Here is a 15,652-nt window from a genome sequence, read left to right as displayed (position 1 = left end):
TGTTTTTAATTACATGTAATTGTCACATGATAATAAAATCTTTTAAAGTAATTTGCACTCACTGAGAGTTTCACTTTCCCCATTTAAAACATCAGTCTGCTAACATCCAAGTGACATGAAATAAGTTGTTCTCTACAAAAGACTCCAACCCAGCTCCTTTTCTGAAGTTATTATTAACAATGTACAACAGAATAAAGGCATTTATAAATAATTTGGATACATTTCACATTTTAAGACATCACAAAAAGATTTACATGTAACATATGTCAAATAGGCCCTACACAAGGGTATAAATAGTTGTTGCTTTTACATGACCAAAAAGACTTTTTAAGGCCTGAAACAATTACCAAACTTTGAGCTGTAGAGCAGTAAAAGATGAGAAAATGGAGCAGTAAATGTCAAGTCAACTGTGTTTTTCTCATACTAGAATAGGATGAAGTGTTGACTTGTTGTAGAAATTACAATTTGACTTGGTGCCTGGTTTCAAAACATAACCACCCATCATCAGCTCAACAAAAACATTTCTAGTGAGCCCATGTTTTTTTCTTGTTTTAACATCAACATGAATGAAGAAACCCACTGTCGTTACAATCTTTACAACCTCATATGCAACACAGACTCATACATACAAAATATGTTTCTGCCCCAGTATCATGTTGAACATTGTACTCACTGCAAAGCTGACAAAACTGCAGGACTTGCAGTGAAAGTGCTTATCTGTCTTAAACGTCTGAGGGAATATAGAGGCAAAGTATGTCGCCCATTTGTCAACTGACAAAAGATACAATATTTTTTTGAAGCAACAGTAATGTTTCATCAGGTGGGTCAGTGCATCACTTGTCTATGTTGATGTGGCTCTGATGCAGAATCAGACAGAGGACTGTGATCCAGGCTCATAGAAACGTGAACAAGCCACTGAGAAAAGCTGTGTTCAAAGGCATCACTTATTCACCCTCTCAGTCACAGAATGAAGCTTCACTGGCTCTGTCGCTGTTAGTCCAAGAATAGTGTAGAATAATGTGCAAGCCAGTGCATTTTTCACCACAGCTGTGAGGCATGTTTTTTTTTAATGGCAAAGGAATATTAGAGGACTAGAAAACACACTGCCCAAGCGTTGCTGTATAAAATAAAGTCTCACACTCTATTATACAAATATACATATACTATGTTGTGAGCAGACAGACCGTAAAGGCTTAACCTCTGCAACGTGTCTCAGGCAGGTCATCATCTATGAGATGCTGGGATGGGTATAAAACTATGTTAATACTTCCTTCACAAACAGCAGTGATGAGCTCAAAGTACAAAATAAAACAAAGCCCAAACAAAAGAACCTGTATAAAATATAAGCTTAATTTAAATCATTAAATACTGTACATGTCACATAGAATTTCAGAGCTACAGCAGGTGGCCACAAAACCTTTCAGCAAAAGGCGAACATTTCTAAAATTACTGACAGAGATATTAGCAGAAATGTGTTGAGGGAGAAGCCAACATTTAAACATTGCACTCCAACTCAGTCTTGACAGTTTTTTCTATGATGACCCAATCCCAGTTGTTGGTCCATTTGTTGCATATCTAGATATCTAACTGTTTCTGAAAGTCCCCGTAAAGACGGTACACAGTAATGTTAACAATAAAATGCTGCACAATTTGAACTGTTCTTGTACAGTCGTGGCCAAAAGTTTTGAGATGGGTTTAAATTTGGTTTTCCCAAATGTCATTTTTCATGGCAGGGAACGACTTTGCCGTTGATTCTCATTCACCTGATCTCTCCTCACAATCTAGAGTTAACACAAACTGCCAGCAAAGGATCTAAGGCAGCAAACAATGAGGAAAAACAAAATTTGTGCCACTCTCAAAACTTTTGGCCACAGCTGTAGATATCTGAATATGAAGCTTTACAGATCCACCTGAGTGAAAACGCCTTCAGCTGCTACTGTAATGTGGACGAAGTGTATGCCTAGTGATCCCTCCCAGAGTGGAGCAATGACATGAAGAACTGTGTGACACAAAATAAACTTCTTGTTAGATAGTTTGGCTAAAAAGAGGCAAAAAAAAATCACACAGCAAGCATGAGGTTTTGAAAGAAGAGGGCCTCTGTTTAAAATCCAACCCCTCCAAATGTTTTCTTTGCACTTCGTTTGAATCCACAGGTTGTAAACTTTTTTCTCTTGAAAGTTGCCCTGTGAGGAGCAGCTTCTCCTTTTCTCGGGTGTTTTTGTTTTCTTCAGTGTACGACTTTCACAGCAGTCAAGAGATAAGAGTCCCAGCTCAAAGCTGGACCGGCACAGAGACATTGTTCTTCCTCAAAACAACTGAGGATGTCTCCTGTAACCATCAGTACGTTAAAAAACCAAGCACAGGCCTCTTTGGGTCCACTGTGGCTGCCCCACCCTCCACCAAGAGGCACTCATCAGGGTGGGGGCTGGCTGGTACTAGCCAGCACTAGTACCACCAGACTGCAGAGCCCAATGGCCCCCAGCCTCTTTAAGAGGGCCACGCTGTCTTTAGGGATGACCACCTGAGCCAGGTCGTTGGTGATGATGGAGATCTCGTGAGCCACACACACAAAGATGAAGGTGCTGACCATGATGTTGAGTGAAGGGTTTCCTGGGATGAGAACTAAGATTCCCTTGGTGTCTGCAGCCAGCCAGATGTGGTACTGACATATGAACAGCTGGGGGAGACAAACACAGCATGTAATCCAGCTCCTTCAACGTAAACCAGCAAATATCACAAAACATCAGAGCTGCACATTTAATTTCTGTCTTTTCAAGCTCAATCTTAGTGGTTGCATTCTTAATTCAGGTATTTAATCTGGTTTCCATCCAGAATAACATTTTAAAACATGTTAAAGAATATGTGACTACATTCTTTAAATATTTATCTTGAGCTTACCTCTAAAGAGATCTTTCCAAACCATGCAAAGAATGAGCTATAAATGGAGCGTGCGTAACCTGGAATATTTCTGATGAGGATGAAGGCCAAAATCTGTGGAGAGGGAAGACATTGCAAAAAAGATTCAACATGATGAGGCAAAAACACCTCAGGAAACATGATGTACGGAAAAAAAAGGTCTGACAGGGGAAGAAAAAATGCAATCCTGGTCAGTTTAGAAAAAGAAATCTTGTTTATCTTTCAGTTCTGGTAACTATTTGCTCTTTCAAAAGTTTTCCCAAATGAGTTTAACTCCCTAGGATAACACCCTTGTTGTTGCTCAGATTATAGTGTCATGTAAACACTTCATCAGTTCTCATGTGATCAGGTCATAGAGCTGTCAGGCGATTGAGAAAACAAATAAAATAAATAAAAATTATTTACAGGATTTGAAATTAATTAATCGAATTAATCACATTTTAATCTCATATCTGCTTAAGGTCCCCAAATAAAATGTTTGAATTATAGGACATTACAAAGTTGTAGTGCATGACTAATCAAATGAATACACGAAGAAGAGCAGATTTATAAATCTACTTTTTTTCCAACTGGCCAATATTGAAATGTCAGTTTTTGTTGCCATTGATGTTGTGCAACTGTTTCCTGCGTCTATAGAAGTAATTTATGCTTTTCAGCAGGGGGAGGCGGGGTCTTGCAAAGCTTGTCAACCAAAATCACGCTCGTAAACTACTGTGGATGAGTATGTGTCTGTGTTTTGGATCAAAAACAGGAAGAGACAACATGAAGAGAGTCTACTCTTCTTGGGTGGTTTTGGTGTTTACAGAGTCGTAGAAAACAATATTATTTGAGTTTTGAAAAATCCTTCAAGATGTGCTAAAAATGTCTGGCAGCCAATCAGTTAGTCAAACTTTAAATTTTAATAATGCGTTCATTTGCAATGTGATGAATTAATCTAATTAACGCATTGCAGTGACAGCCCTATAAAAAAGCAAACCAGTCCTGACGACAGTAGAAAAGGACTCTGGGGGGAAATTACTAAAAAGGAGGAAAAGAAAAGAAAGGCAGAGACAGAGGAGGGAAATTAAAACTGTACCTGCACCACAGAGATGTAAGGATGCATCTCGTTGCACTCTGTTTTGGTGTTGCAGCTACTCGCCCATATTGAGTAAGTCTGACATGATGAGAGACAGAAAGGAAGATAGGTAACAGGATTTAACCTTTAGGGACAGTGAAAACAAAGGAGGGTGTTGACTCAGTTTTAACAATGCACCCCTAAGACTTAATACAGTGAGTGAACAGTGAGGCGTGTGGGTTGCTTGCTAAGAATCTAGCCCTGCCAGAGATACAAGTCTGTCCCGAGCTGCAGGTATTTATCTTTTTTAATTGCATCAAAGTTTAAAGAGGTTATTTTCTTGGCATAGAATAAAAAAAGCAAACAAATGTACATCACTGAAAAAATCTATGACTGCAATCTTTACAGTTAGATTTAACAAACTGGAACTGATGTGGAAAAAAAAAGTCTGACACTTACGATGAAGAAGACGACTGAGAGGAAGAGGAGCAGGTTGGAGAACTTGGCAGGAAATAGAGCCTCTCCTTTACCCTCAGACAGCACCTGACGCTTCTGCAGCACCAGATAGATGAAGGCAAACAACATGCCGTGTATCACCGCCTGCAAAAGAACATCAAAACTTTATTTTTATTACATAGTTTAAAAAGTTTTTTCTCTTTTGTAAAAGGTACGAATCCTCTCATCAAGTATCAGCTCTCAAGTTCATGCAAAGATGGACTCATCACACATTTGACTTACAAATCGGTCCAGCTTCCATCTGAACCACCACTCGTGGATGCTCCCATTCAGCTCGAAGAGCTTCGAGATGGGCCATAGAGAGAAGACTCCCTCAAAGATACCCTGAAGTCAAAATGATATAACAGTAATGTTTGATTAGCAAGACTCAAACAATGAATCAACGATGAGTTTGATTTAATTTTACATCAGGACTAGCATGTTGGGAGGTGAATTATATTTTCTCCTAAACTCTGATGTAGAAACACTTAAGCCCCGTTTCCACCAAGCAGTCCGGTTTGGATCAGTACAGTTTGGTACGAGTTGGCTCAGTTAAGCTTTGTGTGTTTCCACAGCGAACCGTGCCCCCTTGTGGTAGGCGGCGTGTGAGCTTGATGCCGACAGCCACATCAGAAACATAATAGTGTGACGCCACAGCAGCATGACACAGTGTACCTGCTAATAAACCCATCGAAGAAGAAAAACGTGACACAGTAAACAAAGAGCAGTGATAGGAGACATCAAGCAAATTGACTTCTTTGTGATTGGCATGTGGCTCTTTGTTACAAAGTGTTATCAATCTTTGTTTCAGAGGAGGCTGTGTGCCACCAGGAGAAATGCGACTGCTGTCGCACTGTAAGTGATGATCCTTTCGACCAATCAACGGTCTGCAGTGTTGTAACTCCACCTTCCGAGATCGGATAGGTTTAGTTTGGCACCCCTACGGAAGGGAGCCAAAAAGTCGGACTGCTCGTCTTGGTTATTTGTTGATCTGTCCCGGGATTAGTCAAAGGATACGTCATAAAATGTATGCCGTGCTGAGACACATCGAACTGAACCGCTTAGTGGAAACGGGGCTACATACTCACGTAACCTTTCGCAACTGTCACATAAAGTTTGTTGTGCTGAATGTTGCGACTAATTAAAAACATTTCAATTAATTTACCTGTGAAAAAGCAAAGAAGCAGATGAACAGCATAAGGCCCAACAACTTGGCCAGGATCCCGAAGTGCCACATGCCACTATCTGTTCAGAAAACAGGATAGTCATTAGAGAAAAGTGCTGTTTCCTTCAAACATGTGAGACGAAGGTCACATGTACTGTATGCAGCTAAATATGTGGACTGCTTTCAGGCTTTAATGCCAGCAATAAAAACAGGACAAGAGAATTTCTTATTTACATTTGCTGGATCAACACTTACTGTTTGCCTTCTTTTGAAGGATCTGCGGCCACATGGCCAGCGTGCTGTAGATAACAACAAACCAGAAGGTAACCAGAGGGACAAAGTAGTAGAACTGGTAGGGTCTGTCCATGACTACACACAGCACCAGGACCAGGAAGTTGAGACGGAAAAGCACCTGTAGGGGAGTGGTTATGAAAAGGACTTAAAACAATTATCAAACACAGATGAGTCAAAGCAGTACCACACCGGGACAAGATAAAAGAAAGGTGAAGCTTAATGATAGAGTTCATCTGCCAATATGATAACAGTTCCATGCCCAGTGTGAACTAGGAGAGGTAGTTTTAAATTACATAATAATGAGCAACTGAAGGATCCTGGTCAAAGGGTAATGCTGTATCCTTACCTGGCAAACTCTATAGAGTCCAAAGTCTCCTTTGAGCCAGAAGAATGAGAAGTGTCCATAACCGGTCTGAAAGAGGTACGCTGCCACCAGCACACGCACGTGCATGTACACTGGAATAAACTGAAATACAGAAATATTCATTTGCTTTAAAAACCAATATTCAGTATCTCTCTTAGCAGATTACTCTCAAATGGATGAGTAGACTCACAGCACTGGCTCCAGATATATGATAGATGAGAATGACCAACTGCATCCAGCCTTTCCACTCATCTGTTTGCTCTCTGTTGAGTAATTTGGTCTGTTCAAAAGACAGGGAGGAAAATAGTTTTTACTGTGGTAAAAGGATGTTCATTCACAAATTGTTGCACAACCATAGACCCCGCAAGATTTACCCTTTTTTGAGATGTTTTTTATACTTTCTATTTTCTAAAATCCCATTTGCTCCTGTTAGCAGCTGAACACTCAGATTACAGAGAAACACATTATCAGTGTCAATCCCACCATACACTTTTGCTAACCCTACATTGATTATTTTCTCCTGTTCAACTGTATTTTTTTGAATTACTGTAATATATGTGTTTATTTGTGTAAATGTGGAGGTATATTTCATTCTGAGAGGGTTTTAGGATGGCCACTCGACAAGGCCCCATGGGTTTTATTGGCCCCTCCACACATTTCCTGTTATAACTGTTTGTTGCTTTGTCCAGTTTTGTTTTGTTCTTTTACTAAATCATTATGTATGGTTCATTTTGTGTTACATTTCTTATATGTGGAATAAATAAATAAATAAACTGTTTGGCCAGACACTTCTCGTGTCATCATTAAAACTGGGGTAAGCTCACCCTTTCACTTCAACATCACACTGAAGAAAATATCAGTTTTCTCATCCTAACAACCTGAAAAAAATCTGTTTCAAAACACAAACTTGGACAGTATCAAACCAAATCTCACCTCCTTGCTGGTCTCATTGTAGAACACCCCCAGGACAAAGATATAGATGAGCGGGATGAAGAACGTTGAGTGTGAGTAGAACTTCTGCTCTTTCATGAACACGTCAGCTCTGTCACACAGGTAAAAATAACCCATGATAACACCCATCCTGCAGATAGCCTGGATGGGCGCTTTTGGACCCAGGGGGGCAGCTGCAGTCGCTGGCTTCTTCTCCTCCAGGCTCTCCACGTCCAGGGGCACAGGTCTGCGTTGGTGGTTGCTGCCGAGGATGTGCATGACCACTAAGGCCAGGATGGAGCACAGGAAGAAACATGCTGACAGCTTCTGGAGAAGGTTTGGCGGTGGTAGGCTCTGGCAGCAGGAACCATCAATGGGCCTCAGTAGTTTGTTGCACACAGAGTTCATGAGAACCATGGCTCCCTGACAAGGAGAGCACAGAGGATGATAGAGAGGATTTCAGTCATGATCAATAGTTGAAGAGAAATCGTGGGATTCTTTAGACATTTCCTTGTAGTTTGGGCAGTAAATGACCAAAAGAAAGGAAGCGTTTCCCCAGCAGATGGCTTCATCTTGTAGCTTCTGTCTGCGGGCTAAGCCTTTGGGGCGAATGCAGTCTGCTGTCTGACATCACTACAGGAGGATCACACAGAAACGGCCTCTTACTTGTAAAAATACTCTTTTCAAAACCACCAGACTGTTGACAAAAGCTGCACTTGTACTTTACAAAACATGAGAGATGATGGTCTTCCTCTGTCTACAGCAGATGGTTTATGTGTGCAATCATGCTACACTAAAGTCAATTGTGATACAATGAACCAATGCTATTCAATTAGCGACCCGCGGGCCACATGTGGCCTGAAAGCAGCTGCCAAGTGATTGGGATTCGGGTCTGATGAGAAAGACATCTTTTACAAACACTGACAAGTTCCTACAAAAATTCCAACATCATTATAAATATTGGCTGCAACACCTATTGTAACCTAGCAACTAACCCACAATGCATTGTGTCACTAAGCAGGTGCTTTGGACCAAAAGAGACTTTTGCCTTGTGAACACAAACTAACCAAGTGACAACCGCTACAACTGTATCATTTTTGCCCCTGAATCGAAACAAAGCAAACAAGCCACAGGTGTGAATACACCCTCAGACAAACTTTACCGAGGGATCTCATGAGGGGGCGGCTAAAATTCAGAGTTTGACTGCGTCTTATAACCAGAGCTGTACTACAACAAAGCAGACTTGGATAGTTCAGGGGAGGACCACTGCAGCTTAACTTTGCTGGTAAACATGTGTGGCCCAGCTTATGTGCTTAGTCTAAAAACCCAGCCTGACAAAATTTTTCATTGAACAGCCCTGAAATAAACAAATCAATCATGCAGATGAACACCCTGTCAAAAGTAACTTCTTTGTTCTGCAAAGTCAAGGAAGTAACTTCCTATATCAAAAAGTCTGGTGGATTAGAAAGAAAGCTTAAAACTGCTTTTTCTATCAAATAAATCTAGTAGGTGTTCTTACTATATAAACATGAAACTTATTCTCCATATGAATCCTTTCCAAAGAGAGTATTGATCGTAGCTTTGAGAGTTTTAAGGTTAACTGTGTAACTCTCAAGGGAACTACTATGTTCTTAAAACAGCTAGGTAGCTGGTTTGAAAACAGTAATTTCCCTTCAAATGCTCTCTGCACTAAACAAATGTGAGGCCTTACCTTTAAAAAGAGGAAATTATGAAAATATATTTGCCTACCACATTCATGGTGCTCTCAGGTAGGTGCAAGCCATCCTCAGATTGGCTGATAGTTTCCAAAGCAGCCTGGCGGGATGCTGCAAACAGCTTGACCTGCGACCTGGCGTTGAGCACGTCGATCGCTGCTTCATTGTATAACTCCAGCTGCTTGTTGGTGATCATTTTCCTGTTGTCGCTCAACACCTCCTCATTTACAGGGTCTGAAGAACACAGGTGTATTGGTGTGATACAGTTTGAATAGTGTGTAAGTGATATGTTGATGTTAACCTTTCTTCTGCTATCAGAATCTGGGATTTAATAACAGTTCTGGTCTTAAAACTGCCCCCATGAAAACTCTGTGTCAAGGTTCAGAATCCATAAAGTAAGTGGCTTAAAAAGTAGAAAAAACAAACAAACAGCATTTAATAATGAGAAAAATAACCATATGGTACAGTAGTTATAATTTAGGATGGGCGATGTTAATTTACTTGGAATGTGCAAACACTTTGAAGTTTCCAGTCGTGTAAAAGTTAATCCCGTTTGGCATGAAGGCAGGAATCACATGAGGGGTTAATCGCTCTTAAAGCGGGAACAAGCAGTGATGCTTTACATTAAAAGCATGACGTTAAACCCACCTTGTAGGACCCAGTAGACCTCTCTGTGCTCAGCCAGCCTCTCCAGGTACGTGGCCATGGTGGTAAGGTTGACTTTGTACTGCTGCAGGGCCTCGCTGCTGCCACTGTGAAACTTGATGGACCACTGTGGTCAACACATCAACAGATAACATTAACCAACTTATTTTTTGCTTTTCACTAAAATGTGAAAATATGGTTAAACACCGTATTAGAGCTTACTGTGGCAGCTCCAATGACCAAAACATCTGGCTTTGCTGAAGCTTCCTGTTACACAGCAGAGAAGCAGGATTTAGATAAAACAACTCCCTGCGATTACTACGGCAATTTCAAGTTCATAAAAACACCCTTGATAAACAAAGCTCAGCTCTCTCAGAACTCAGTGTCTTCACTTACATGTGTCCATGCTATCAAACGCTCTTTCATGGAGTTATTTGCCTCTGGACACCACAGGAAGTCCTTTAGAGAAAGAAGACATTTTTTCAAATCTTCTATCAGAGTTTTATCAGACTGAGACTGTGAGATAAAAAAAACATCCAGAAATAGCTCACCACATTTACAGAGGAAGTCTTGTCTTCAAAGGAATTGTCCCCGTGCTTCAGTCATAGTTTACATGGGGACAGACAGAGAAAGATCCTGTTAGAGACAGAAAGTGTTCCTCTTTTCCTCTGCTTGAGATTCTGCCAAAAATAGTTACAGCTGCTGCATAATTTCAAAGCATTTTTGGTACAGCATTTTTTCTTAATGTAATGGCAGAAAATGTTTAAAGCAAATCCTCCACCACCTGCAATCACCTGGATTGGAGGAAATGGTTGACTTATCTAAAGAGTAGACAGATAGACTTTGAATAAAATGCAAATCTTGTGTGGTAAGATAAATTTAGTGGAGAGACAGGGCAGGGTGGACAGAGGAATGTCTGCACTTAATCATTTCCTGGACTTCCTTGCATCTGTAGATTCTTTTGATGTGCTCAACACTTTCCAAAGACAAACCAAGGCTCTACATGTTGATATTCCTCAGTAATACCTTGACGCCATCTTCTTTTCGTTCTGGATCAATAACTTTGATGAAGGAGTAAAATAGCTGCCTTATTCTTGAATCACCAACAAAGGCCACCCGCTTTTTGGCTAGACAGATTTTGGCATCACTGTAAGACAAAAATGATGGTGAGAATCTGAAACCTATAAATCTACAGATCAGCAGATAGCAATCATTCCTGTGTTGGGTGTTTCTTATATCACTTGATAAACAGCAGACCTTTTTAAACATAGGCTGTCTATAGGATAGCATATTCTCAACTGGTTATTTGGGTCACAAATTACCCGTCATCTCTGCAAAGAAGACACACATACGCCTCACTGCTACACAATTTAATCTTCATCTCAAACAAACAATACACACAGTAGCTTTGCATAGATGTGACTCACGTGCTTTTGTATTTGTGCATCATACAGCCATACGGCTGCCATACGTTCTCCCCCAAGTACCGTCCTTTGGACAGCAGCCACTCACATGAGTCTCCACCTAAGGGCAGGATAGAGAGGTCCTACCAGTAAGACCGGGAAAAAAGAAAAAGAGCTGCCCTGCCTTGCCTTTCACTCATAGTTCCTCTATGACGACTATGACTGGAACCTGCTGTCTCAAAAGCACCCTGGCTTTTCACTCAGTGCATTCAAAGGACTTGTACACAATACAGGGCTCTGCTTGGGGCCACGCTGCAAAATAAAGCCATCAGCAATGTAGCTCAAGCATAAATCTCTCCTGCTATTCATTTGTGTGCAAGATGAATGGAGCCATCTGCAACTGAATAAATCTATAGTAACAGGGGAACATGAGGGGTCTGAAGGCTGGCGAGAGATGTGGGCATTTAGTGTCATCGCCAGCCAAGGCAGCTGCTCTCAGTGTGCACACAGAGGTCTCTGGTTCCCACCTCCTTTCATGAACCATGTCCACTACGTGCAGCCCAGCAGGGAGGTGGATATATGCCACACTAAAATGTCTTTGTAGTCCCACTCTGTCAGGTGACATTAATAACAAAAAAAAAAAAAAAAAAATGATTATGAATAAAAACATGGAAAAAAAGAAGATAAAATTATTCATCTGTACTTCTCCATCAGTACTACCACAAGCACAACAAGCTTTTTTCTACATTGTTGTACACTTAAAAAAATAAAGTGTTTGATTTATTCCCATCAGTGTGATGTTTTGACATCTAATCTGAGAGGCTGTATAAATGCACGGTCCTACACTGAATTTTGGATATCCAGCTAGTTTGGACACCCAAACTACATGAACCAAGAGACGATGTGTTAATCCTGTATGCATTACATAAAGTTAATGTAGCTTGGCCTTAACTTAGTGATGCGCAGCAAGGAGAAATAACACATTTGCATAACTTCGAGGAGAATGCATGGTAAGTTCTGGACTTCTTAAACAGTGAAAACGCATTAATGAAATGTTAGAATAAGGAGAGACCACTGCGCTGCTTCAATAAACCACTACAGTTTAGAGTTTGTTAAGGGTAAAGGTTTTTGACAGGCCAGTATGATAGTTTTTAAATGTTAGTGCTGTTGTCTTCATACTGTGAACCTCGTCCTGTCAATTGTTAGCTACATCAGCCTGCAAGCGGCGTCCCAAACCAAGCGTGTCCTGACAGCAGCATGTAAACACTGCTAAACACTCTGTTAGCTCTGTTTGGCTATCCTGGCTAGCTAGTCAATGCCGATTTTTGCAGTTAGCCAACTACACGAAACAAAAAGAGGTCTATAATTATGATCATACATTTACGCTACCAAATTATTGTGAGCTTTACGCCTCATCACCTAAGAGCAAAAATGTGCAACAGCATCGCACCAGTCCACAATAAGTCCTCAGACATACAAACATCTTGCTAGTTGTCATTAGCATATGCTAAAGTGTTGCTATAGCAGCTTAAATAAACGCAACAACACTCACCTCCATAATGACGTGAAGCTGTGTGGAACACGAAGAGAAGAATAACGATCACCAGCGATATCAACTTTGCATTTTTGATGGTGAAATGTTGATTTATTTCGCGTTTGCCCAGGCTATAGGCCAGGACCGCCATCTTTGCTCCTCCATGACAACAAGCACCTGTGAAGCTCTGTTGCGGCGGCGCTTCTCCGTCTGCACCATCCGCCTGTTTAGGCTCATTCAACACCACCTCCTCCTTCATGACCAAAGCAGGCGTGTATTAAAATAGTCTTTGTGGTCCCAAAAAAGTTGACTACAATAACACAGCCGTAGCAGAGTTATTCCTGGCTCATATCACGGAGTACAAACTTCCATGAGTTCAAACTTAAGTTTTAACAAACCGAAACCTAAACGCGTAGGTGTGCTCACTGTTGCATTGTCTTTACACGGGGCGTTGTACAGATAAATGACACCAATGATCTGCTGGCTTTGAGTACAACAAAGGCTGTAAAATGCAGTATAACTTGTACTCGCTCAGTGTAATAGCACTAGGTGCGGCTTGCATATTTATGAGCGGCAGTAAAGACGGCCACATTTTCAAAACGGTGAGTGCAATTACACTTAAGTGTATTTATTTTTTGTTGGTGTTTTTTCAATTCCACTAATGAAGTGGCTTGAGATTTTTTTTTTTTGAACATTTGTTTATTTTTGTAGACGAAAAATCTTATACAAGAGATTAAAAAATAATTAATTCATTATTTAATCATAATTATAATTATTAATTTTAGAATAACTTTATACAACAGGATATACAAAGGGCACAAAAATAATATTTACACTTTTTTTTTTTCTTTTGGATTCACTTTAATGCAAACCAAACAAATACAACTATTAAAACGTCCCAGCTGCCTAAAAAAGCACCCTTTTAATTGGCCAGTTATTTTGCCTAACCCTAACAAGTCAGGTGACTATGGGTAGCTTTCACACCTTACTGTACTGATAACTGGTACCTGGCAGTCAGTAGGTCTACCTGTACTCAACGGTACCAATTTTAGGTACTTTTTCGTGTTTATGTGGTAAAAAATATCAATTTGTTTAAAAAACAAAGTATAAACATTTTTCAATTTAAATATATTTGTTCTACAATATATAACATTGCAATGCTGTGTTCATGTCCAGCATGGAAAATTGCCTAGTCCTCTACTCCCTCACAGTCACAAGGATCCATTTTGGTACCTAAACATGGTACCTTTTGATTTTTATGTGAATTGGTACTCAATTCGGTCAGTACCTATAAAAGTAACTAATTTAATACCCATATCTATAAGCAACTGTGTATAATCTTTATTAAAACCCACTGTAATGGTTTTCACATCATTTAGATCCGATATTGATCCGAAATCTATTGCAATGATTGTATTGTATGTCTTGAAACTGAAAAACTGTTACTTCATGAAAAATTATGCTCATCTTTTAAGTTTGTTGCTAGCAATAAGTTTCAAACATTTTTAATTAGGGCACAGCCAACATAACACCCGCAAAATGTTTAATGCTAAAACTTTTTAGGAGAAACATCCCCCTTATGGTAAGGTTAATTTGCACAACATTGATTAATTGGTAAAAAGAGCAAATTCCAGAGAGGAGGGGAATCTCAGAGGGAAAAAGGAAGAGGTTAATCACTCTTGGACAGACTGTGTGAAATTGCAAAGAAGTTGGGAAAGGTGTGGCTTGTTATCAGCACACTGTCCAAAAGTCAGCACCCTTCATGGTGTAGAGATGCATAGGTGCTCATGTAGAGTTTACACACACACACACACACACACACACACACACACACACACACACACACACACACACACACACACACACACACACACACACACACACACACACACACACACTGGTAGAGCTGAAAAACACGGATGGGTTCTGGGACAAACTATGCTGCCCCTCCCATCAATGCGTCCCTTACAGAGAGGACTTTGCATATGTCAACCAGACAATGCCAGACCATATTCAACATGAACTAAAACAACATTGCTCCAAAGATGAGAGTTATGGTGCTCTTCAATTTCAAAATTAGATGTTTTTTAGCTACTTTCAGTCAAGTACAGTTTAAATTAATTGTACATCATCAAATTCTGTTTTGAATTCCACTTTCAACAGCATACAGTCTTTTTGAAGTTACAGTTTGGGTTAAGCGCTAAAGATAATGTGCTTGCAGTTAAAGAGGAAAGTACAATACAAAATATCATTCTTTGAACAAAGTTTCTTCCAGGACTGACAATGTTAGCAGGTCTGAGGCTCTTGCTTATCACTAAAGACTGATAAAAAATCAGCAAATGTGGACTGATTGTTTTACAATAAGTGTTTTATCTGCAGGTCAGTGTGCTTTTGGCAATGTGTATAACCAAGACAGACATATTTAAATTAATTCAAACCCTTTGGCAGTGCTAGATTATATAAAGTCAAAAGGTTATAATTCTACACTTTCTACCAGAGATTAAGTATGTGCCCTTTTGTTTTGAGTAATTCACTTTAGTGCTCTAAAATATGAATTAATTGGGGTGGGTATTGTATTTCAACTTAACTGCTAGAGCCCTGTGTTAACTTCTGGTCCTAAGACTGAACATATCCCGTTTAGCTTGTTGGCAGTAGCTGATGATTTGGGTGAGTTTTTAAATGAAGCACATTTTAAGCAAGGACTTGAAATTTCTGTGTCCAACTATTGACACACATACGTTGTACATCCCTAGAAATTTTTTTTTCTTAAGTTCTAATATTCAACTGAATCCATTAGAGGTAAGTTGAGCCAAGGGGGGGGACAAGTTGAGCCACTAAAGATTTAATGTAAAGATTAAGTTTACAACTTCAAATGCCAGTTTTCTTTGACATAGTCCATTAAAAAATCTGAACCAAATCAAGTTTCAACAACTAAAATGGTCAAAAGGCTTAATTCTCCCCACATGTCCACACTTTGATTTGAATTCTGTATGACTATTTCAAGTTTTATTTGGCGACACAATTTCCAAAGCTTTTGTTATTAGAAAATAAATAAATAAATAAATAAAAAAGGGCCACTACCAGGAATTCCTACTGCCCAAGCTGCTAAGGTATATAAACCCTTGCTCCCTTCTACC

At 39.9% G+C, this 15,652-nt stretch overlaps 1 protein-coding gene across 1 annotated transcript; it reads right to left on the bottom strand.

Annotated features, from left to right (window-relative positions):
• Positions 1-51: 51 nt before the first annotated feature.
• On the bottom strand, positions 52-13,042 carry casd1 (CAS1 domain containing 1). Its single transcript, XM_074686319.1, has 18 exons — positions 12,534-13,042; positions 11,006-11,102; positions 10,605-10,725; positions 10,130-10,174; positions 9,975-10,037; positions 9,801-9,845; positions 9,582-9,705; positions 8,968-9,167; positions 7,222-7,641; positions 6,479-6,568; positions 6,271-6,390; positions 5,886-6,042; positions 5,631-5,710; positions 4,709-4,810; positions 4,430-4,570; positions 3,992-4,069; positions 2,899-2,991; positions 52-2,677 (listed from the first exon to the last, which is right to left on the bottom strand). The coding sequence occupies exons 1-18, from the start codon at positions 12,772-12,774 to the stop codon at positions 2,414-2,416; spliced, it is 2,481 nt and encodes an 826-aa protein (XP_074542420.1). The 5' UTR covers positions 12,775-13,042; the 3' UTR covers positions 52-2,413.
• Positions 13,043-15,652: the final 2,610 nt, after the last annotated feature.

The sequence above is a fragment of the Halichoeres trimaculatus genome, unplaced genomic scaffold (assembly GCF_033239565.1).
Source record: "Halichoeres trimaculatus isolate MK-OKI-2021-1 unplaced genomic scaffold, fHalTri1.1 fHalTri1_scaffold_14, whole genome shotgun sequence".
NCBI classification, from domain to species: domain Eukaryota; kingdom Metazoa; phylum Chordata; class Actinopteri; order Labriformes; family Labridae; genus Halichoeres; species Halichoeres trimaculatus.
This window is presented reverse-complemented; position numbering and strand designations above follow the sequence as displayed.